Source organism: Miscanthus floridulus, chromosome 16, assembly GCF_019320115.1.
Source record: "Miscanthus floridulus cultivar M001 chromosome 16, ASM1932011v1, whole genome shotgun sequence".
In the NCBI taxonomy this organism is placed as follows: domain Eukaryota; kingdom Viridiplantae; phylum Streptophyta; class Magnoliopsida; order Poales; family Poaceae; genus Miscanthus; species Miscanthus floridulus.
This window is the reverse complement of record NC_089595.1, coordinates 67,949,615-67,975,125: the sequence shown is the minus strand read 5'-3', so window position 1 is coordinate 67,975,125 and position 25,511 is coordinate 67,949,615. Positions and strand designations below refer to the sequence as shown.

At 42.7% G+C, this 25,511-nt stretch overlaps 1 protein-coding gene and 1 non-coding gene across 2 annotated transcripts; both read left to right on the top strand.

The window, feature by feature from the left end:
* Nucleotides 1-338: 338 nt before the first annotated feature.
* Nucleotides 339-890, top strand: LOC136510781 (uncharacterized). Its single transcript, XM_066505120.1, has one exon. It carries the CDS (start codon nucleotides 339-341, stop codon nucleotides 888-890), a length of 552 nt encoding a protein of 183 aa, XP_066361217.1.
* Nucleotides 891-9,773: 8,883 nt separating this feature from the next.
* LOC136514607 (small nucleolar RNA R71) lies at nucleotides 9,774-9,882 on the top strand. Its single transcript, XR_010773760.1, has one exon. It is a non-coding gene; the product is annotated as a small nucleolar RNA R71 (small nucleolar RNA).
* Nucleotides 9,883-25,511: the final 15,629 nt, after the last annotated feature.

Here is a 25,511-nt window from a genome sequence, read left to right as displayed (position 1 = left end):
TTGAAAATCTTCCTTGATATTTGCAAATACCAATGTTGAAAGTTCAAAGCTAATTCAACCAGATACCATTGGTGTATCATCAGATGTTCCTTCTTCTCAGATAGAAGCTATCCTAGAAAAGGTACCGTATTTACTTCACCATTTATCTCATCATCAACTAATCTAATCCTTTTAACAAGATTTCCTTTGCTCATATGTAGGCGCGTAGTTCTCTAGCTCTAAGCTACTATTTCAATTTTGAAGAGTACATAGATGAAGGCGATATCAGTTCATCAGCCACCTCTCTCCAAGAGACTTTATTAGAAGAGACTAGAAATTAGCTAAGGGATATATTGCGAATGCTTGAGAAAGATATAGCTGATTTGGTCCAAGATGTAGATTCAATGCGAAGAATCTTCTTAGCTATCAGGGACAATTTGTCCTCGGACCTCATCGAAGCCCTGACTCCTTTATCCATCATAGAAGATCATGCCCTGAAGGTGAGAAAAGCTCAGAGGAATCTATCTGACCGTGAAGCTTTGATGGTCAAGAAGTATTCCAATAAACAAGAAGCTAGAGAGATAGCGCAACTAATTGACAACCTGAAGAATTCCTCTGCCAGAATCAAACCAGAGCTAAATCAGTTGAGAGCTAGGCATGCTGAACTTGAGAGAGATCTGGAAAGTGTGAAGGCCGCCATCAATTGCCATGAGTCTAACTTGGTTCAGATCCCCAACACCATCAAACAAAAGAAACAAGAGATGTTGGCCAAGGTCAAAGAAGGCAAGGCGATTCATAGCAGCCTTGAGAGCATTCCTAGTTCAGCCGAAGGAGACAAGCAACAAATTGTAGAGGGTGATGCTATTCGGCTGAAAGCTTTGAAGGCAATCCAGGATGTTTTGAATTTGTGATGTCACTACTTGTAATACATATATCCCATGTGAAACTAATGAGAACCATATTACCTGCTGATCTATTGTATTTCTTGTCTTGGCTAAAGAGCCGATTTGAAAATAGTCGATTCCAGACCTCTGACCTTAATCCAATTAAGTCTGAAAATACGACCTTCATTAAGAAAACTCCCCAATTTTTTGTCCTTAGTTATCAACGCCGCATTCTCCTCAGCATTAGTGGGGCGGCGCTTCATCTTCTATTAATTGCAGTTACTCTTCGCACATCTCGAGATATCTACCATCCCATCTCCGTGGCTACAAATACCAGCCAAGGGCTCCAGCCTCAAACACATCCATACTTCCAACTACTTCTGTTCTCTATGCTTCTTCGCCTTCACAAACCCTATAGCGGTTTCCTTCCTCCTCTCAGTAGATCTAACCAACCCCAAGGCTGGTGAGGACAATCAGTGCAAGCACGTAGCGGAAGAGGTCCCAGAGGAGAATGTACCAGTGAGCCAGCGTCTCCGTCGTATGAGGTGAGATCGACATCCTCTGCTCATGGCAATCAATCTCTCTAACTTGTTTATAGGTTTGTCCTAAATGATAGCCTTCGTCAGCTTCCTTCTAGGGACGGCGAGCCCTCCAATGTTGCATCCGATGCCACCTCCGTGTCGGACTCGTTGTCGGACTCTTCCGATTCTTACAATGGCGATGACGCCCGATGTTTCCTCTGGGAGTGGAGGGTAACCTAGGACCATTATTCTGAGACAACTCGGGAGAACGGTCAGCTTGAGATCCGCCTTGGGGCTTCTCAAGCCACCCTCCTCGCCACCGAGGAAGAGGCTAGCATTGCTCAAGCATGTCTGGTTGAGTCTAACGCCATGGTGGTGGGTAAGATGAACTCCAAGAAAACTCTTCTTCTAATTTCCACTGTCTTTGCCTTGATATCTTCTTTATTTCTGTGATCGCCAGCCCTGATGGTGCAGTTAGGGAACCTACAGCTGGCGGCGAACGTAGCGACGGCGGCCGTCAATGCTTAGGGCCCCTTCATCAATGCCGCCTCCATGACGTCTCGGCCCATGTCTAGGAGATCACCCTCCATGGCGTTCGTCGTGGTGCATTGGTAGCGCTGGCTATGGCGTAGGTTCAGACCAGGTACGAGCTCCATACCATGGAGATTGGTTTCCCGATGGGCAACGGCCTCGAGGAGCACGAGGAGTTGATTGAGGACTTCGTTGATGCAGCGGAGGCCATCGTGGACATTACATCCGCTCAGTTCGTGATAAACAATGTATTTCACTAGTTTGTACTTAGGGTAAACTAATCAATGAATAAAGCCTTCTGTTTTTCTATGATCATATCTTAGTATACTTTCTGCAATGTCTTGTGTATACCATAATCATTTCTGTGTTAGTTTTTGCTCTATAGGCGATACATATCGTATCGGCTTCTCCCCTCTTTGGCTTAATTTTTTAACTAAAGGCGATACCCTTTTGGTACCGGTTATTAGAGCCAATGACTGAACAAATTGGCTATCAAGTATTAATCTAAACATTAGGATAATATTCATCTAGATGCTTTCCATTGATCGCTCCTCGATAGGTTGCACCAGAACTCTTCAGACCAAAGATCATTACAACCCTTTCAAATAAGCCAGTTGTGCTAGGGCACTTGAAAGTTGTCTTCCTTAGCCATTATATTCTACATTGTTGCCCATAAAAACTGTCACACCCCAAAAATTCCATTTTGGGTTATGAATAGTTTTCACTGAATAAAATTAATGTTTTTATCATTTTCTAAAGTTTCCAAGATTTAATTAGGGTTTTTGCAATTTATAATGTGAAAAATGTTGATTTTTAAATAACTTTTGTAATATAATGTGAAGGGTGTTACATTCATGCCGGTTGCATTTGGTGTTTATGAGTGCAAATAGTTTTGAAATATGATAGAGCGACGTTTCTTTCTCTCCGGGAATTTTTCTGACCTTTTCTAGAATTAAATTCCTTTTTCTTTGGGCTTAATATTTTTCCTTGATCTTTGCAACAATCTTTTTGTGAGCTCAAAAAACCTTAGTTGAGTTCCTCATCCTTCAATCTATCTCTAGGATTTTTTCGAGGATTTTTCTGAGCTCCAAGCTACTTTTCGTGGCTTAAAAAGCAATTTTGGATTTTCTAAAATTATTTTAATTCACGAAATTAAAATAATCCCAAAACCCTAATTTTTCCACCAACCCAAATCCTGCCTATAAATACTTGCCGGTGTTCCTCTCAACTCAAGGGTTCCAAAAGTACATCATGATTCCGTAGCCGCCACCCGTAGCCTCCTAGATCAGACGCCGAAGTTTGAAAGAGGCTAGGTTTCCGGCGAACTTTCGGCGAGCTTTTCCAGGCAAACCGTCGCATTCCGGCGACAACCACCACCACCCAGAGCTCATTTCATGTGAAATACCTAGATTGCCCTCCCTTGTTTAAATCATCCGGAGTCCGTATCTTTTCCGTCCGATCTCTGTTTTCAGCGGTTTTTGCGCTCACGCGATCATAGAAACAAGGCCTACGTTTTGCCGCGATGGAAGAGAAGTCATCAGTGGATCCCAAAAACCAAGAGTTGAGTTGTTATGCATTTCTAAGCCTAAGGCAAGTGTCCTTGACCATACTTGCGCCTACTTTTGTTTTGATTTGAGTTAGTTTAGTTAGACCATTAGTTGCATGTTGAGTCAAAGTTTGAATCTTATGTTAGGGTTTACTAGAACTTGATGTTATCATCCTTGTAACCTGGGTTGGTTGGGTAGCTATCTTACTTAGCTTGCAGTCTTGGGTTGGAAAGGTTATCATTTAATATTGATTAATGATTTATGCAACTTGGGTTGGTAATGTTTATAGCAACATGGTGAATAGGAATCCGATAGGATGGTTGGTTTTGGTGGAGGTGTGTGCCAGATTTTGGGTAAATGTTTTCTAGTGGATTGTTGGAATTGGTGGAATGGATTGTGCTCGTTCCTGCTTGGATTCTAAGGACCGGTTCATGGACATGTAACCTGGCTTAACAGCGCAACCTCGAGGGCTATATGGCTCTACCCTAGCCAAGTAATTGGTTTCCTCCAAGTTATGCTACATCGGGTCAGTTTGTGTGGCACAAGAGGGGGCTTCTGTAGTGGTGTTGGTACCCACTATTAGTAGTTAGAAACCTTAGTGAAGGTGTAAAATAGACTTTGAGGGACTTTGTAAAGGCCTTGTAGTGTGATCCCGCTGAGCACCTAGGTAGTGTGAATCGTGATGGGGGAACATGACACGTGGTGAAAGTGTGCAACCTCTGCATAGTGTAAAACTGATATATTAGCCATGCTCATGATCAAGAGTAGCCTAGACTTCTTCTTGATTAGATGGCTTTGGTTCAGTTAGGAGGCTTGGATGGAATCCAAGTGTTGGTTTGCTTGGATGGAATCCAGGTGTGGTGCTTGAATGGGATTTGTGTGTTGGTTATAGTGGCTCTCCGAGGTGAAGGAAGATCTCACCTAGTTAAATAGGTGCTTAAGGTTTAAGGTAATAGGTGTGTTGCTTAAGTGCTTGTGTCAAACCCTGTTAGCCTTTCCTTGTATTTGCTCGCATGTCATACTTTCCTACACTTGCGGAGTACATTTCGATGTGCTCACCCTTCTCTTTGTCCCCTTTGCTATCCCACCCAACGGTTCGGACTAGAAGATGGAGGTTCTAGAAGATGGCATTTTGTGAAGACGATGTCGATGCTAGGCTGGTGTACCCTCGGTCAGCTGCCTGAAGGGAAGGAGACCCTACTCTACTGGAACTCTGATGTAATTTTGTGTTTAGACCCTCTGGTCATTTTTGTAATATGTAATCGCTTTTGTATTAAACACTGCAATGTATCACTTTTGTTGTCGCATGTATGAATAAACAGATCCTGGCATACATGTGATGTGCATTCGGTTTTGTTTTATGAAACTGGGTGTGACAAGGTGGTATCAGAGCTGTGTTGATCGTAGGATGTCAGCCTAGGTAGCAATGGCCGTGTTTCGAAGTTATTTTAGTAAAAACAAAGTCTACTCTCTTGTTGTCTTTCTCCTTGACACTTTTGTTTCAAAGTAAAACTCTTTAACATAACCCCTCGTGTCTCCAAGACCGATGGAGTGGAGCTGGAGATTCTACATCGAGAATTGAAGATGTTATGAGGATGAAGATTCTACGTCAACATGAAGAATTGTCACACTAAAGAAGACTAAAGATTTCAAGATCGTTTGACCCCTATGCCCTTTATAGGAAGGTTTTCACCCTGAGTGCTTCTTGCGATAGCAACGATGCTAAGTTGTGTGCTAGCGTGTTTTCTCCTAAGGACCTTATCATGTTAGTGTGACCTTGTGCGGTTGAATGTTTTGTCATTATGAACTTGAGTGATTTGATTCTTTGTAATGACTGTAGCTTCAGCGAATCCTGGGACGAGATTCCTGCTAAGGGGTAGTCTATCACACCCCAAAAATTCCATTTTGGGTTGTGAATAGTTTTCATTGAATAAAATTAATGTTTTTATCATTTTCTAAAGTTTCCAAGATTTAATTAGGGTTTTTGTAATTTATAATGTGAAAAATGTTGATTTTTAAATAACTTTTGTAATATAATGTGAAGGGTGTTACATTCATGCCGGTTGCATTTGGTGTTTATGAGTGCAAATAGTTTTGAAATATGATAGAGCGACGTTTCTTTCTCTCTGGGAATTTTTCTGACCTTTTCTAGAATTAAATTCCTTTTTCTTTGGGCTTAATATTTTTCCTTGATCTTTGCAACAACCTTTTCATGAGCTCAAACAACCTTAGTTGAGTTCCTCATCCTTCAATCTATCTCTAGGATTTTTTCGAGGATTTTTCTGAGCTCTGGGCTATTTTTCATGGCTTAAAAAGCAATTCTGGATTTTCTAAAATTATTTTAATTTGTGAAATTAAAATAAACCCAAAACCCTAATTTTTCCACCGACCCAAATCCTTCCTATAAATACTTGCTAGTGTTCCTCTCGACTCAAGGGTTCCAAAAGTACATCATGTTTCTGCAGCCGCCACCCGTAGCCTCCTAGATCAGACGCCGAAGTTCGGAAGAGGCTAGGTATCATCCGGAGTCCGTATCTTTTCCGTCCGATCTCCGTTTTCAGCGGTTTTTGCGCTCACACGATCGTAGAAACAAGACCTACGCTTTGCCACAATGGCAGAGAAGTCATCAGTGGATCCCGAAGACCAAGAATTGAGTTGTTATGTGTTTCTAAGCCTAAGGCAAGTGTCCTTGACCATACTTGCTCCTACTTTTGTTTTGATTTGAGTTAGTTTAGTTAGACCATTAGTTGCATGCTGAGTCAAAGTTTGAATCCTATGTTAGGGTTAACTAGAACTTGATGTTATCATCCTTGTAACCTGGGTTGGTTGGGTAGCTGTCTTGCTTAGCTTGCAGTCTTGGGTTGAAAAGGTTATCATTTAATATTGATTAATGATTTATGCAACTTGGGTTGGTAATGTTTATAGCAACATGGTGAATAGGAATCCGGTAGGATGGTTGGTTTTAGTGGAGGTGTGTGCCAGATTTTGGGTAAATGTTTTCTGGTGGATTATTGGAATTGTTGGAATGGATTGTGCTCGTTCCTGCTTGGATTCTAAGGATCGGTTCATGGACAAGTAACTCGGCTTAACAGCACAACCTCGAGGGCTATATGGCTCTAGCCTTAGCCAAGTAATTGGTTTCCTCCAAGTTATGCTACATCGGGTCGGTTTGTGTGCCACAAGAGGGGGCTTCTGCAGTGGTGTTGGTACCCACTATTAGCGGTTAGAAACCTTAGTGAAGGTGTAAAACAGACTTGGACGGACTTTGTAAAGGCCTTGTAGTGTGACCCCACTAAGCACCTAGGTAGTGTGAAGCGTGATGGGGAAACATGACTCATGGTGAAAGTGTGCAACCTCTGCATAGTGTAAAACTAATATATCAGCCGTGCTCATGGTCAAGAGCAGCCTAGACTTCTTCTTGATTAGATGGCTCGGATTCAGTTGGGAGGCTTGGATGGAATCTAAGTGTTGGTTTGATTGGATGGAATCTAGGTGTGGTGCTCGGATGGGATTCGAGTGTTGGTTACAGTGGTTCTTCAAGGTGAAGGAAGATCTCACCTAGTTAAATAGGTGCTTATGGTTTAAGGTAATAGGTGTGTTGCTTAAGTGCTTGTGTCAAACCCTGTTAGCCTTTCCTTGTGTTGGCCCGCATGTCATACTTTCCTACACTTGCGGAGTACATTTCGATGTGCTCACCCTTCTCTTTGTCCCCTTTGCTACCCCACCCAACGGTTCGGACTAGAAGATGGAGTTTCTAGAAGATGGCATTTCATGAAGATGGTGTCGATGCTAGGCTGGTGTACCCCCGGTCAGCTGCCTGAAGGGATGGAGACCCTGCTCTGCTGGAACTCTGATGTAATTTTGTGTTTAGACCCTCTGGTCATTTTTGTAATATGTAATCGCTTTTGTATTAAACACTGCAATGTATCACTTTTGTTGTCGCATGTATGAATAAACAGATCCTGGCATACATGTGATGTGCATTCAGTTTTATTTTATGAAACTGGGTGTGACAAGGTGGTATCAGAGCTGTGTTGATCGTAGGAAGTCAGCCTAGGTAGCAATGGCCGTGTTTCGAAGTTATTTTTGTAAAAACAAAGTCTACTCTCTTATTGTCTTTCTCCTTGACGCTTTTGTTTCAAAGTAAAACTCTTTAACATAACCCCTCATGTCTCCAAGACCGATGGAGTGGAGCTAGAGATTCTACATCGAGAATTGAAGATGTTATGAGGATGAAGATTCTACGTCAACATGAAGAATTGTCACACTAAAGAAGACTGAAGATTTCAAGATCGTTTGACCCCTATGCCCTTTATAGGAAGGTTTTCACCCTGAGTGCTTTTTGCAATAGCAATGATGCTAAGTTGTGTGCTAGTGTGTTTTCTCCTAAGGACCTTATCATGTTAGTGTGACCTTGTGCGGTTGAATGTTTTTTCATTATGAACTTGAGTGATTTGGTTCTTTGTAATGACTGTAGCTTTAGCGAATCTCGGGACGAGATTCCTATTAAGGGGGTAGTCTGTCACACCCCAAAAATTCCATTTTGGGTTGTGAATAGTTTTCACTAAATAAAATTAATGTTTTTATCATTTTCTAAAGTTTCCAAGATTTAATTAGGGTTTTTGTAATTTATAATGTGAAAAATGTTGATTTTTAAATAACTTTTGTAATATAATGTGAAGGGTGTTACATTCATGCCGGTTGCATTTGGTGTTTATGAGTGCAAATAGTTTTGAAATATGATAGAGCGACGTTTCTTTCTCTCTGGGAATTTTTCTGACCTTTTCTAGAATTAAATTCCTTTTTCTTTGGGCTTAATATTTTTCCTTGATCTTTGCAACAATCTTTTCATGAGCTCAAACAACCTTAGTTGAGTTCCTCATCCTTCAATCTATCTCTAGGATTTTTTCGAGGATTTTTCTGAGCTCTGGCTATTTTTCGTGGCTTAAAAAGCAATTCTGGATTTTCTGAAATTATTTTAATTCATGAAATTAAAATAATCCCAAAACCCTAATTTTTCCACCGACCCAAATCCTGCCTATAAATACTTGTCGGTGTTCCTCTTGACTCAAGGGTTCTAGAAGTACATCATGTTTCCGCAGTCGCCACCCGTAGCCTCCTAGATCAGACGCCGAAGTTCGGAAGAGGCTAGGTTTCCGGCGAACTTCCGGTGAGCTTTTCTAGGTATGCAAGCATTTACAGTGTTAAAGAAGGGATGACCAAGGATTAAAGGTGTATCCTCGGTGTTACCCATGTCTAACATCATAAAATCTATAGGAACATAAGCACTCCTAACTTTAACTACTAAATCAGTGGCTACTCCCTCGAGATAATAGGTGGATTGATCAGCTAATTGCACATAAACTGAGGTTGATGCTAGGGGAGTATAAAACAACTTATCATAAGTTTCCATAGACATGATGTTAATACTAGACCCTAGATCACAAATGGCATTATGAAAAGTGTGGGGGGCTATGGAACAAGTAATGATTGGGTTCCTAGGATCACCTTTCTTAATAGGAAATCCCCAACAATTCTCAGAGAAGTCATACCTTGCCATGACAAGGTTGGATGTCTCCATGGTTCCCTCAGGTTTGCCATAAATTCTATCTTTTTCATAGGATGGGATAGCAGCAGCAATTTGAGCTAATTGGGTTTCTATCATCTTATTAAAGCTAAGTTGATTCTTTAAGACAGAAGAAAATTCATCTAATTTAGCATTTATAATTTCCAACATCTTGTCACGAGCATGCAACTTTTTATTTATACTATCAGTCAATCTACCATTGCTATAAACAAGATCTTTTAGGAATGCATAACTATTATTACCTTGATTATTCAAATGAAAAGAAGAGTAAAAATTATTACCTCTCTGGTTATTGGAGCGCTGATTCTAGCCTTGATGCTGTGGACGGAACCCATTGTCGGTGTTGACAAAGTTGAGGTCCTCTTAGGTTTTAGGGCAGGAATTACCTAAATGTCCAACATCTCCACAGACTTCACAAGTCATGTGGGAATCCATGACTTTGAGTGTCTCTTGGGCACTCACCTTCTCATAATGTTCCACTCGCTTTGCGAGCAGATCTATCTTAGCTGCAAGCATGTCAATTTCTTTAATTGAATGCATACCTTGTTTATGGGGTTGGAGACGATTGTCGCTCCATCCTTGGTTGGAGACCATCTTCTCGATCAGTGTCTTTGCGTCCGCAACACTTAGCAAAAAGAATGCACCACCAACAGTAGCATCTAAATGGCTCCTATCTAATAGCACTAATCCACGGTAGCAATTCTGGATCAAAAGCTAGTCTTCCATGCCATGGTGTGGGCATACAGAGACGTACTCTTGCATTTGTTCCTAGGCTTTGGAAATCGATTCGTCTGCTAGTTGTCAAAAACTAGAGATTTTATTGCATAGAGCATTAGTCTTCCCCATGGGCAAAAACTTAACTAGGAAAGCATTGGAACACTTGTCCTAGGTATCTACAGCATTGCGGTTAGAGTAAAACCATTGCTTAGCCTTTCCTAACAAAGAGAAGGGGAAAAGGCGAAGACTATAGCCTCTTGGATCACTCCCTTAATGTTGAATGTGCTACAAATCTCCAAGAAATGTTGGAGGTGAGTATTTGCATCCTTGTGGGCTTTCCCATAGAACAGACTAGCTTGAACCATCGTAATTAACACTGGCTTAAGCTCAAAGTTAGTGTCCCCATTGATAACATTGGGTCTAGTGGCTACATTAGCAGCCGAGGGTGTAGAAAAATCATGAATGGACTTATCACCCATGATTGTGTTGGGTAGTGATAGGATATGAGGAAAAAAAGGATAAACTACTTAGGATAACTACAAACCTAGCTAGCGAATCAAGCAATATAAATCCGAGGCCAGTTGCCTTCCCCGACAACGGCGCCGGAAATACTTGTTGATGTTTCTTAACGACTATTGGAAGATTCCGCAAGTGCACAGACTATCACGTAGCACTTCGCTCTGTGAGTACCGAGTGTCGAATTTATAATTTATCCCACGGGAAGGCGGAAGGCTAGAATTTATAAGTGGACCAGGATTTGCTAGAGGAAGGCTTGAGTTGATCCTAGGTAGGTGAACGTTAGTGAAGGATGAGTGTGGACTACCTAAACTAACTACTAAATACAAACTAACCAGAGATAGATAGGTGGGAGAGTGAGCGATATATCTTTCTAGTAACTAAAGGTAAACAAATAACTAGGAGAAATGCGATAGTACTTCGGGGCACAGCCCACCTAACAACTAGGAGAGTTATATAGAAAAGGTCTGCTATGAGCCCTACGATTTAATAACTAGACCTATCATGGTGGAATACAGAGGATGGACAAGGCTATCACCACTTGCCACCTACAACAATCTATCCAGAGGCCTAGTCATATCCACAGGTAATCTATAGCCTAAGCACCACACTTATTCTATAAACTTACTACTTCGATCCAAGCTCCGATGAAATGAGATCAAAGCACCCTAACTAGACGATGGAACCGGTACTAACAAAAGACTACTAATAATAAGATAACCTGTGCTACTAATGCCAAACAACAAGCACCTAAGCTCACTAATGATAAACACTAATGACTAAGTACTTAAAGTAAAGCAAGCAATACTTAAAGTACTATAATAAATACTAAATAAAGTAATGCAGAAATGAAAGAATTACAAAGGAGCTATACCAGACCTAGAAGACTCTTCCGGACTCTGAGAAGCTCTGCTCTTGCTCTACTCCACTACTAGACTACTACTACTCTATAGCTAAAGCTAAGAGAAGCTTGGAGAGCTTGGAAATGAATGGGGCCCTTCTCCACCGAGCTCCACACCCACTATTTATAGTGTATAGTGAGGGGAGCGGTATTTGTAGGTATCTAGGAGGTTGGTGGAGGACCTAGGGCGCCGAGCGGTGCTAGGGGGCGCCGGCTGGCCCTCCATTCCACCGCCTCTTGATCCAACGGCGATGGTTGGCTCCCAATGGTGGTTGTAGAAGCAGCACATGTTGAAATTCAAATGGTAGGTCGGTTGGTAAGTCGGTTGGAGGCTCCCAAGTCTATGACAATGGCCCATGAATCCACCGTGAACAAATCTTGTCCATTGATCAAACCGACTTGAATGGACACTTCTCATTGGCTTAGGAGCAGCTCCCATGGATCGGTGACGTGGTAGGGCCACCTAGGGGGCCAGGCGGCACCCTTGTGGGGCCGGGCGGTAGGCCTAAGTGGGCCCAAGGCCTCCTGCCATGTCCACTTGCTCCATATGTCCATATTTGTCACCTTTTTGGCCAAACTTTGGTATATTTTCTGCATATAAATAATTCTACAAGCACAAGTGGAACTAGGTGAATTATAAGCAAAATTCTTCACATGTGATGATGATTTACCTCACTTTACCATGCTTTTGGGTGAAATGTTGATTATCAAAATAGGTGTTACTGACCATCAACAGTTGCCATCTGCAAACATGATTTCGGTTAGAACAAATGACAATTGAGGAAAAGGGGGAAGCAATGAGGTTAGCAGACACAATAATAACTTCTTACGAATAGTATGGTTTGATATGAAGCACATTACCTTTATCAAGATCCCAAAACCACCAGGGAACGCGATTGGGACAATGCAAACGGGTGAGGGAAGTGGGGAGCAAGCAGATTGATGCAATGCTATCGGATGAGGGAATGGGGGACGCTCCTTTCATATAGACCGTGCATGGTTGACGAGAGTGAAGTAAATGCGGTAGGAAAGCTGGACACAAGAAGGAATTGAGAAAAGGAGCTTTTGACCACCATGACACGCTTGAGACTCAAATGCCCGGTGCGGTTGTGATGGGTCTTTTCTGTACTTTTTTGACTCCAATCCAAGCAATCACAACAGTCAAGGGGTAGACTGGTTGCTACAACATTCAAAACTGATGACCCTTTATACTTTGTCCTACGAGATCAAATATACAGTGGCCGAACTTTCTTGTGTTCATAGTAAAATTCAACAGCTATGTCTCATCTGTTATGCATTAGATCTAAGGCGATACTTGTTGAGATGAACTCCTCGCTGCATGGTTCTTGCAAGTTCAACAAATTTTATAGAAGACTATTGATACGTGTTTGGTTCTTGCTTGATCAAAGCCACTCATGACTACTAGTACTACTAATACGTGTTTGGTTCAACAAACCGAGGCACAAAGCAACCCTTGTGCGGTTGTGATGAGTGAATTGAATGCATGAGGAAAGCCTCTAGAGTTATTTCACTCCAAGCATTCATAGTAGTTGAGGGGCAGACTGAAGAGTGAAGATGAGTTGCTCTTGCTTCCGTAAGTAATTTCTCTTGCTTGGTTTTGCAGAGCAACAGCTAGCTAGAGATGGCTACATGGTTTCAGAGATCCTGATTGTCTACACTCGCTCGGCTGTGGCTACAAATCCAACTACCTTAGTAGTACTTCATGCATGTAGCCATAGCCGGTGCAGCTGTTCTTTGTAGCACATCTGATCTGGCAAAAGTTCTACTCATAGCTCAGTAGTAGAGTAAAATGTCCGGCTGGTCAAATTTACACGACTCGGACTATGAGGCGTGCATATGATTTACAAGAAATAGGTAAACATCATTTCATCAATTCTATACACCGTACTTGTCTATATATATTTGGTCAATAGAGTTTAACCCACCTAATACAAAGTTCAACAAAAGTCCATTTACATGGATATATTACAACAAGATAAACTAAAGAACATCACAACTGTCTCCAGTGAACATTGAAAACACAAATCAGAACATCAGTGTTATGAGATACTTGAACATCACATCTATTTCATAAACAAAGAACAAGAGCATATCTCTAATGCCATAGATACTAAACATTAACATCATCTGACCATGTTGCTGCTGCTCAGTTAAAAGGAACTGCACGAACTCCACCAATCTCTGGATGATTTGGACGGGTTATAAGATAATGAATACGATGAGAAAATACATCTACACCACGAAACTCATAGCGGTATGAAAGCAAAGTCTGGAGATCTTCATTTGAATGAACCGCAACAAACACATAGGGTCCTAGATGGTCCTCAGCAAGATGGTAGTTTTGATGGCCAAGAACTTGATGAACAACTATAGAAGCAATGTACCACCTACTATAAAAGTTAGAATGCACTGCAAGCACTACAACCCTTGTTTGTAGGCCATGGCAAACATGAATCTCGTGGAAGACATAGCGATACACAGACATGTCCCAAGAATGATCATAATTATCCATGATCTATGTAAAAAAGAAAACAATATACAGAAAAAAATGAAAAACAAAGATGCCTAGTAGTAGGGTGGAGGGCAAAAACTTTGGGATGGAACTAAAGCAAGAGCTCTAGAGAGCCTTCCCATCACCCCTTGTCTTTGCTATTATATAGTTTGTGCCTTCACGGGTCGTGGGGTGGTCGCCCACACGCACATGGCTACACGCCCATGACCCCACTTATACGGTGTAAGAGTTGACATGATCTGTATTTTGTTGTTTCATCAAAACTATAATCTGGCCTGTCAAAATTTCTTTAGTATCGGACTATCTTAGGTGCTATTGAACTTGTGAGAACCATGCAGTGAGGAGTTCATCTCAACAAGTATCACCTTAGATCTAATGCACAACAGATGAGACATAGCTATTGAATTTTACTACGAACGCAAGAAAGTCCAGCCGCTGTATATTTGATCTCGTAGGACATAGTATAAAGGGTCATTGGTTTTTAATGTCATAGCAACCAGTCTGCCCCTGGACTATTGTGACTGCTTGGATTGGAGTCAAATAAAAGTATAGAAAAGACTCATCATAACCGCACCAGCAATTCAAGTCTTAAGCATGTCATGGTGGTCAAAAGCTCCTTTTTCTCAAGTATGAAGTCATGTTAATCATCTATAGTTAGAACTAGTATGTATTGGTAGTAGTTGGATGACATTGAGTAGTGGGATTCCACTACCCTCCTCTTATTTGCATGTATTAGATAAAATTTGTTGAACTTGCAAGAATCATGTAGCGACGAGTTCATACGAGTAAGTCTCGTTTTCCTTGTTTTCCTGTGATGCTTGTTACTATGTCGTTTATAGTTTTAAGTTTGGGCCCTATTTTTAAATCTAGTCGGTGCATAGGATTGTTCGGCCGCTAAGAAACAACATGGGGCTAGACTTTTGTGCACCATGCAACATGACATACTTCAAATGGAACTTTGTTTACTCCTCTACTAATTTTCCAAGAACAAGGGAACATGGAGCCCCTGAACAAGCACCTCACAAACTTGAAGCACCCCCAATCGAGTAGGGAGTCCCTAAATAGGAGAGAACCAAAAGATTATAGATCTTTTGTTAACACAAGATTTGCTACGATTCACTTTCCTGAGACACGTTTACATAGATGCCTGGAACTCGAGCGAGGCATCGTTTGGTTCCTCGAGAAAGAACCATCACATTGGACGATTCACTTCCACAAGACACGATTACATGGTATACGTGATCCTTCAAGAACGCGGAGTCTCCGCCTACATAATCCATCGGCCCTATTTCCCCAGCACTCTCTGCCTTGTCATAGTCGCGCCTTTGTACTCTGCTCTGATGCCACATCTGTCGTCGTTCATTACGCGTGCGCTCCGACTATGCTTCTTCCTTAGCTACGTCATGATGGATCGGCTCTCGATGGAGTTGGCCACAAACATCATTGGTCGTGTCGTTGAACAATCATATGCCCCCATGGATGACCATGCTAGCCTGTGGGCAACCTGCTCATTCATGCGTAGGGTGTGCGACATCGCCGAAGTTGGCCGGCGCATACCATTGTGTTTGGTGCTGCAACGTTAAGGTTTCTAGGAGCGCCACTACTATGACGATGACTATCGTGCCCTACTCACCACTAGGCTAGCCAGCATGGGCAACCTAGAGGCATGCTTCATTGCTGGCTTGCGTCTCGTCTTCGTGGAAGCCCGTAGGTCATTGACACCGCCGATTGAATGGCTTGAGCACTCCGCCAAGGAAGGCCATAAACTTGGTATGTACGACTTTGCCCTAGTGCTCTATAGGTCCAATACCAGCGATGGCAATGACCACATTGCCCGGCGCCTATTGAGGAAGCTCAAAGGTGCTGACGAAGCGAGGCCAGCTGCATAGCCATGGAAGAACCAGAGCTATACACGATGCCACAAAGACATGCACTGGTGGTTGCAGGACATGGTGCCATAGCATGTAGAGCCCATTCTTCGCCTTGTTCTTCCCCAGAACGGGCATTGCACAAGCGGCGGCTATAGGGAGCCCGTTGGATTTGAAGAATGGGACTTGTGGGCTAGGTTCTACAGCAAGGATTGTAGGATCTCATGGGAGTGCTATAAGTTATTCACATCAGTGTGGTAGATTAATTCTGAATTAGTGCATGTTAAGTTGTGTTAAACATCTATGTATATATATCTGAATTCTGTACGAGCATGCACCCTTGCACACGTAAGAAAGTCGGGCCTCTATACATTTGAACATGTCGGACAATATCCTCTGTAGTTTTCCTCTTTTTCATGTCATGCTTGTTACTGTGTCGTTTATAATTTTAAGTTTGACTAACTTTATAGAAATAGTAACAACATATATGACATAAAAGATCACACCAATTTGAACATAATCCTATCTAATTCATGCAAATGCAATCACACGAGTATAATCCAAAACATCATAAAAGATCTCACCAAATCATGCAAATAGAAAAGCATTTTATACCGAATCTGACAATGAGCTTAATCAAGAATCTTGATCCGTGAAGTGTCACCCTGTGTACACATAAAGCCTGTATACTTCATAGCATACAGAAGGTACACCCTGTGTATACATAAAGCCTGGCCTCGCTCCCATTGTTTGATTCCACCTTGCATTGTGCAAAAAACCCTCACCTCACCTCGCAAAGTCTTGAACTCTGCCTCCCCATCGGTTGCCACTAAGCCCATGCCCATGAAGCGCTACTCGAGAAAGGGTCATGTGGCTCCAGTCCCTGCTTCCTCTAGTGTACTGGCTCTCCTCACTTCGGAGGAGGTAGGGCCGATGGTGCATCCTGCTTCGGTGTTGGTGGAGGCGGTGTCGACGTCTAGTCATGGGAGGCTAGTGTACCCATCGTGCTCCCGCCCACCATCTCCTAGACTGCCATTGCTCTCCACATCATCCTCGACGATGATGCTAGTGCCAGCGGCAATGGTGGTTCCCTTGCCATCGCCACTCCTAGTGCACTCCACTTCACCATCGTCACAAGCTGCGTGGACTCCTCTGTTCTTGCTAGCCCACATCATGAGCAGGTCTCATGTATCCTCACACTCATGCTCGGTGTTCACTAAGGACATGTCCGAGTGCTCTCCGGGCTATATTACTAAAAACTCAGAGGATGATCGTCGACATGGGTACACAACTCCCATCCTCGAGAGCCAGAAGCTGATGATACACGCCAGCCGCTATGGCTTGCTGGTCTACCCCTTTGCCCAAAGAGTGCGCCTCATGGTTGGACATAGTCCGTCATTAGGGAGCATGTCCTCACTTGGGCCAACCGACGCCCACACAGGACGTACGCCGTCGACGAGAAGATTACCTGGCATCATGCGCTGGTGATGAACCAAGGCTGGATCACTAATGGGGTAGCCACTGGCGATTCTGTGCCATGCGGCACCGGTTAGATTGGTTAATTGTTTGCCTTCTAAATATGATCGCTCTCCCCCTTATCATCTGGGCTTGAACTTGTATAGCATTGTGTAGTGATTCCTTCATGGTGGCGCCACCTCCTTTGTGGGGCTTCCCACTGATGGTGCCAGAGAGTCGTCCCATTGCCATTCGCCACTGCCAAGCCTGTCTGTCCCCGCACAGCCCTCTAGTTCTGAAGTGGGCAAATCTTCACGTGATGAAAAATATCATAAGTTATTGAAGCATTACCACGAGGTCCAAGCATTGTTGTGTGTCTCTAGGCTGCATGCCGACATGCTACTCGATGACTTGGTGGCTACATGTGCCGCACTTATTGTGGCCCAGTAGGAAGCTGCCTAGGCACGTGAAGACAAGGTGGCTATGGTGTCCGAAGGCATTCATCAAGCGGTTGCCATGGCACCACATCCCTGCTTTAGTTTGGCGAGGCGGTGAACGTTTGGGTGGTGGAGCAGGGTTTTCCACCGGGATCAAACGATAATGAGATCGATGATCTCATCAAGAGCCTCCAGCCAACAGCCAACGGCATCTTAGCGAAGCTGAACGTGGAGTAGATCCTGGACGCCCGCCTCGGCCCTTGGTCTGTGGGACATATCAGTAGTTAGAACTAGTATGAAGTCATGTTAATCATCTATAGTTAGAACTAGTATGTCTTGGTAGTAGTTGGATGACATTGAGTAGTGGGATGGCACTGCTCTTCTCTTATTTGCATGTATTAAATAAAACTTATTAAACTTGCAAGAATCATGGCAGTGACAAGTTCATACGAGCAAGTCTCATTTTTCCTTGTTTTCCTATGATGACATTTACAATTTTAAGTTTGGGCCCTATTTTTAAATCTAGGTCAGTGCATAGGATTGTTCGGCCACTGAGAAACAACACAGGCCGAACTTTAGTGCACCATGCAATGTGACATACATCAAATGGAACTTTGTTTACTCCTCTGCTAATTTTCCAAGAACAAGGGAGCATAGGGAATAAGGTCTGCTGTTGAACTATGGCAGGACGCTTTGTCGACCATACCGAATGGCTAGGGAAGGGATGACAAACTTTTTGGGTGTCCATGTGTATATGCGATGATGGTTCTTGTTGAATATTATTAGATTAATTATGAAATTTCTCTCCTGAATCTTGCAAAAATGTATTTTTGTTGTTTATGATATCAAATAAATATTATTAGATTAATTACAAAATATCTTTGTTGAACTTGCAAGAACCTTGCAGCGAGGAGCAAGTGTCACCTCAGTCTAATGCAGAGCATAGGAGCCACTAATACAAACAGGTATGGACTAATAACACAACTAATTGGCTAATTATTAGAAACTTTTGGAGATGCTCTAAGCACACAATCTTGAAGAACGAGCACCTCGCAAAACTTGAAGCACCCCCAATCGAGTATGGAACCCTTGAACAGGAGAGAACGAGATGATTACAGATCTTCTGTTAACACAAGATCTATAAGAAGATTTACAATCATCTAGGTCAAGCTCCTGTTCAATAGCAGCACCTCGCAAAGGATGGAGGAGCATGTCGCAAGACTTGCACCAGCACCTCTAAGCAATGAAGAAAGATGATTGGCTTAGGAGTGTGTGGATTCAAGAGTGTGTGGATTGAGCCCAAGAGGTGCATCTAGACACAGGTCAAATAGGCTAGCCGAAGATGGAGAAGTGCAAGTAATGGTGATGCAAGTAGTTGGTAATTAACTCACTTTGACTTTACCGTCGATAGACCAAATCTGACCGAGCTAGACACATCTCACTCTTCACTCTTTAGTCTGCCCCTCGACTGTTATGACTGCTTGGATTGAAATCAAATAAGTACAAAAAAGACTTATCACAACTTGACCAGGAATTCAAGTCTCAAGCCTATCAGAAGCTCTTTTTCTTGATTCACTTCTTGTGTCTACCATATCGAATGGCAAGGGTAGGGATGACATAAACTTTTTGGCTATTCATGTGTATATGCGATGATGGTTCTTGTTGAATATTATTAGATTAATTATGAAATTTCTCTCTTGAATCTTGCAAAATGTATTTTCATTGTTTATGATATCAAATAAATATCATTAGATTAATTACAAAATATCTTTGTTGAACTTGCAAGAACCTTGTAGCGAGGAGCAAGTGTCACCTCAGTCTAATGTAGAGCATAGGATCCACTAATACAAACATGTATGGATTAATAACACAACTAATTGGCTAATTATTAGAAACTTTTGGAGATGCTCTAAGCACACAATCTTGAAGAATGAGCACCACGCAAACTTGAAGCACCCCCAATTGAGTATGAAGCCCTTGAATAGGAGAGAACCAGATGATTATAGATCTTCTGTTAACACAAGATCTGCAAGAAGATTTACAATCATCTAGGTCAAGCTCTTGTTCAACAGCAGCACCTCACAAAAGATGGAGAAGGAGCACGTCGCAAAACTTGCACCAGCACCTCTAGGCGATGTAGAAAGATGATTGAATCATGAGTGTGTGGATTCAAGAGTGTGTGGATTGAGCCCAAGAGGTGCATCCAGACATAGGTCAAATAGGACTGCCGAAGATGGAGAAGTGCAAGTAATGGTGATGCAAGTAGTTGGGAATTAACTCACTCTGACTTTACCATCGATAGACCAAATCTGACTAAGCCAATAGACCAAATCTGACCGAGCTAGACACATCTCACTCTTCACTCTTCAGTCTGCCCCTCAACTTCTATGACTGCTTGGATTGAAATCAAATAAGTACAGAAAAGACCTATCACAACTGGACCAGGCATTCAAGTCTCAAGCGTGTTAGAACCTCTTTTTCTCGATTCACTTCTTGTGTCCAGCTTTCCTACCGTATTTGCTTCACTCTAATATTTTACTATGCTCGTAAGAAAGAGCGATGCAGCACATTTCATGATACAGTATAGAGCTGTGAGTAAAACTATTGCCTACAAAGTGGCTTTGATCTATGTTGAACCCAACTCATCTTATTTTTGTGTGTTTGATAAGATTTGTTGAACTTGCAAGAACCATACATCAAAGATTATTTTTATTTAGAATTTTTATACTTCACAGGATCACACAAGGTCTGACCATCTAAAATCTTAACTACCCAGATGACGTGCTCCTGCATTCTCGTGTAGGCGTGCGCGCATGGGTGGCATCAGCAGCCTATTACAGCAAGGGACATCGCTTTTGGCCCATCCCATTGACATGATGGGGCGAAGCCCCACCGCCCACCCACGTAAACATCTCGGGCATGGGGTGGTCAACGGCCCCCAAACTATATCAGTAGAGACAAGGGGCGAGAAGGAAGGTTATACATCTACCTTATCTCTCTAGGGTTCCCGATTCCATCCCAAAGCTTTTGCCTTCTACCCTACTGCGCCACTGACGCCTCCTACTAGGACCATGGTAGAGCCAACGAGGTCGTCTGTCGATGGGGAGGCCCCAGAGGCCTTCCATGCTGGCAATCCTCCTCCAAAAGACGGACCTCTCGTTGGTGTCGTCTCTCACCCGCTAGTTCCCCCTTTGGAGGTGGATCATCACCATAGCATTGTTCATGCTGTCTATCTTCATTTAACAAGAGTATGTGAGCAATGCTCACACTAGTATTTGTGTTCCTATTGTTTAATTTAACTAGTATTTGGAATTTGCCTACTATCTCAATAGGGGGATGTGGGCATGATGGCGTCTCGAGCCTTGTTGGCCCTAGAGCTTGGTTATTTATTCATGGTCTCGCTCGAAAAGCGGCCACGTGAGGCATCCCCTGATGGAGGCAGCCACCTGTGATTCCATGCCATGTTGCATTGATTAGTTCGGTAAAAGTCGTTTGCCTTCTCAATCAGATCGCTCTTCCCCTTATCCTATATGGGCATGAACTTGGCTTGCATTGTGTAGTGCTTTCTCCATGGCGGTGCCATCCCCGATCGTGGGGCTTTCCCCTGGTGGTGTTGGAGAGTCGTCCCATCACCGCTTGCCGCTGCCAATCCCATCTGTCCCCGCATAGCCCTGTAGTTCTAAAGTGAGTGAATCATCAGAAGAGCGTGAATCATTAGACGACATAGAGTACCATCAATTATTGAAGGATTACCATGAGGCCCAAGCGGATTTGTCATCGACCAAGCTGAACACCGAGATACTGCGTGATGAGCCAGATTCCATGTGCGACGCACTTCATTTTTCCATGACTGAGGCCTCCAAGTCATGAGTTGCCTGGGAGATCCACCTAGAGCAGGGCCAAAACATGATGAACCTTCTTTTAGATATGAGGACGCAGGTTGATACCCTCATCCCTTGCGAACAGTGGATAATCTGTTCGCCATAGAGGAGCCATTTTGAGCCCTACTAGCCCGTCTTTGAGTCATGGTGACCGAGGTAGTTCGTCAGGGGGTTGCCATGGATAATCTATTCGCCATAGATTGGTGCAGCGGTTAACGTCCAGGTGGTGGAGCAGGTTTTTCCATCGGAATCGAAGGACGATGACATCGTCGATCTAGTCGAGAGTTTCAAGTTGGCAGCCAACATCGTCTTAGCGAAGGTGGACATGGACAACATCATGCACGCCCATCTCGACCCTTGATATGTGGGATGTACCAGTAGTACTAGTAGTCATGACGAGGTTTGATCTATGGGATGGCCTTGCAAATATGTGAACTCTTATTTGCATGCATGTATATCCGAACTTTTGCTGCACTTTGTATTAGGTGGGTTAAACTCTGTTGAGCGTGGTGTAGCTCAAGTCATTTGGTCATTTTGTAGCTAGTTTCTTTTCGCTATAGATTTCTTTCTGGTTGTCTTTGATCTGAAATTTAATTTGCTAAACATTCATAAGTGCCTTTGATCTTTGTTAAAGCCAACTCGTGTCTAAACAAGTCTCGCCTCGATCTAATGCAGAACCGAGGAGCCAAAGTTGTTGACTTTTACTGCGAATGCAAGAAAGTCTGGTCGCTGCGTATTTGATCTCATAGGACACTAGAGTGTCGTAGCAATCAGTGTACCCCTTGAATGCCATGACTGCTTGGATTAGAGTGAAATAAGTATAGAAAAGACCTATCACAACCGCACTAGGCATTCAAGTCTTAAGCGTGTCATGGTGGTCAAAAGCTCTTTTTCTCAATTCACTTCTTATGTCTAGCTTTCCTACCGCATTCAGTTCATTCTCATATTTTACTGTGCTTGCAAGAAAGTTTGAATGTGGCACATTTGGTCTTGTTGGACACTATACAGTATAGAACTATGAGTAAAATTATTGAGTATGGAGGGCACTCGGTCACAACATTTGTATCAATAGTAGTAGTAGTCATGAGTGGCTTTCCCCTTCTGTCGATTGATGCTAACTAAAATCGTGCTTATAGATGGCAACTAGTTACCATACCACGGATGTGTACTCTACAACAAATGATCACAACTTTTCCTTTGACCATGTCCCTCTAGTATATTCGACAAAATGATGTTTACCTGTTTCTTGTAAACCATCTGCTTGCCTGATAGTTTGAGCAGTGTAAATTTGAATAGGACAGACATATAACTAGTTTCAATTTTATTTATTTTCTTTAGGGATTCAATGAATGTATTCATACGAAATAGGTTTCCCTATATAATATGAGATGTGCCTAGCCCGGTCAGATTTATGATGATCGGACTTTCTTGCGTGTGCTGTAAAATTTAAATAGCTATGTGGATCCTCCATTAGGCATTACATCGATGCAAGATTTGATCGGATGAATTCTGTTATGCATGTTTACCATACTACTGATCAAAAAGAGTACCCAAAAGAAACCTATAGGGAAAACCAACCAACAGGGGCTAGAAACCAGCTACCAATTGACCAAAGGACCTGATCTACACCATGGTCAACAGAGTTTAACCCACCTAATACAAAGTTCAACAAAAGTAAACATAGACATGCAAATCAGACTTCACAAATCAAAACATGTACTCCATTTGAACGCGTGTGACATAAAATGCTAGGGAAGATACATAAGGAAGAGTAACAACATAAGGAAAGAGTAACAACATGTACTCCATCCGTACTCCCAACATAAGGAAGATACATCAAATGCAGCGTGAGATACATCAAATGGAACTTTATTTACTCCCCTACTCATCATCGGTATCACTGTCCTCGTCCTCGTCCTCATCGTTGGTATCAACGTCATCATTGTCCTCCTCTATAGCCATGAGGCCCTTTTGCTCGTCAGCGGTGATGTGGTCGGCCACCTACTCAGCATCGGCATGAACTAGGTTACGCCAGTGCTTTTTGGTGTTGTGGGTGGTGCTGATTCCTTGTGTCATGATGCTAGTGTTGAAGACATATATCTGGCTCTGGTAGCAGGCGAGGATGTACTCTGTGTGGTTCATGCGATTCTTGTTTAGGTAGGCTGGCAGTTTTTCTAGGACATCGACGAGTTGGTGAAAAATAAAGACATAACTGATCACCTTTTCATCCTGAGGTGGGTTGAGGGTGCCCACCCTAGTGTTCTGTAGCACATGCCTAATCTTCAAGAAAGCCTTACTCATGATGCCAATAGCCCAATCGTCTCTATCTCCAAAGGGATCCACCGGAGCTTCATTTTTATTCACCACAGGCATGGCATCATCCTCCTTCACCACGGGCACGGTGTCATCCTCCTTCACCATGAGCATGGCATCATCCCCCTCCTATGTGAGCTTCACAGAAGACTCACATTTCACCATGGCGGTGGCTAACAACAAAGTAGGTTTGGAGAAGGCAACCGCACATTCCTGGTGACTTTAGATTTGTAGTGGGAATGGGAGGGCTCAGCAAAGGAAGGAAAACAAGCGGAGTTGCAAAAGAGATCATGGCAGTTAATATATCACTACTATAGAGGAGCCATTGGTATTTTTTGGGAACAAAGAGAAGCCATTGGTGTTGAAATGTTACTGCACACGGAAAAGCCATTGGTGTTGAAACATGTCTAACACACTGCATAGACCTTAGCTTACATTACAAACAAGTTAAAGTTGCTGCAAAATAATGACAGCATCCATCCAAGAGGAAATTAACATGTCCATAGAATATCAAATAACATTGATCCATTTAAACATGTCAAGACAGAGAGATACATCAAATGCAGCTTTATTTACTACTTTGCTAATGACTCCAACTCCAAGAACAAGGGAACATAGGGAAGATAGTAAGGTCTACCAATGATTTCTGGTAGGATGTCACGTCTACCATATGGAATGTAATGTGTAGGGATGACATGAACTTTTCTGATGTCCAAGTTATATTCGATGACGGCTCTTTCTACCCCAACCCCAATAAAGAAAACCAAATTCCATTTTGGGTGAACTATAACCGCTGTGTAGCACGACTCAAAATCAAAGTAACCCATTTGTTTCTTAGTCTTTTCCAAAAAACCTACGCATGCTGATAGTATGCTTCAATGTCCATTTATTATTAGTACCATAGTCCTCAAGGATCTAGATTGAAAGCTTGGACATATTGCGACCACCAACAGTACATTGACACAAGTGACCTTGAGCTTGATGGATGGAGCATGAAAAACCACGCGTCCAGTTAGGAATTTTCCTTCATGCCTTTCCCTCCATATCCACAGCAAGTATACGACGGTAACCCTCTTATAACCCAATATAGTGCAGACAACTGTTAAGAAACATAGTTGTTGATTTTGACAATGTCCACTCAGACTCCTTTCCCCATTTAGATTCCTTAAAGATCCATGTTGTAGTTTTTGATGAGTAGATGTCCACACCCACGCACTGAACATCCTCCTCCATACAAACACATGGAAGTGCCAGGAGGCTATCGAATCAAACCCCAATCGAGCCTCACCAACAGAATGGATTCTAGGCGGCAGTACCTTCAACTCCTGGGTTGTTAGATTGCAAACGACATAGCGGTATCCATCAGCCCCAAGACACCAGCATAGGATGAGGTTGTTGCAGCAATCTGAGACAGCTACATTGTTCATGGTGAAGGGCAAGAAGGATAAGGAGGGGTAAACACTGGTGATGCTAGTGAAATTTCTTTGGTCGTAGATTCCATCGTAGAAGAAGCTAACCACAGTCTAGGGCATCAACTTATGGTTGTCTGAGATGAGGCATCTCTAGGAGTGATAGACATATTTGCAGTAGAACAAGGAGCGGGTGGGGAGGTGGAGGAGGATCTCGACAAATACATCGTCCATGAGGTTGGCCAGTGTGTTTCCCTTGTTGGGGGCCTTCTCCATTTCATCATGTGCATGTAGTAGGATGAGAGCTTCCTTAATAATGAGATCACTGAGGAGGAAAATAATCCAATAAAGATCCATTAGTGAAGTCCACAACTCATACCAAAGTGCAACTTTAACAACCATTAACAATTTTCAAGGTACGATCTCATCTAA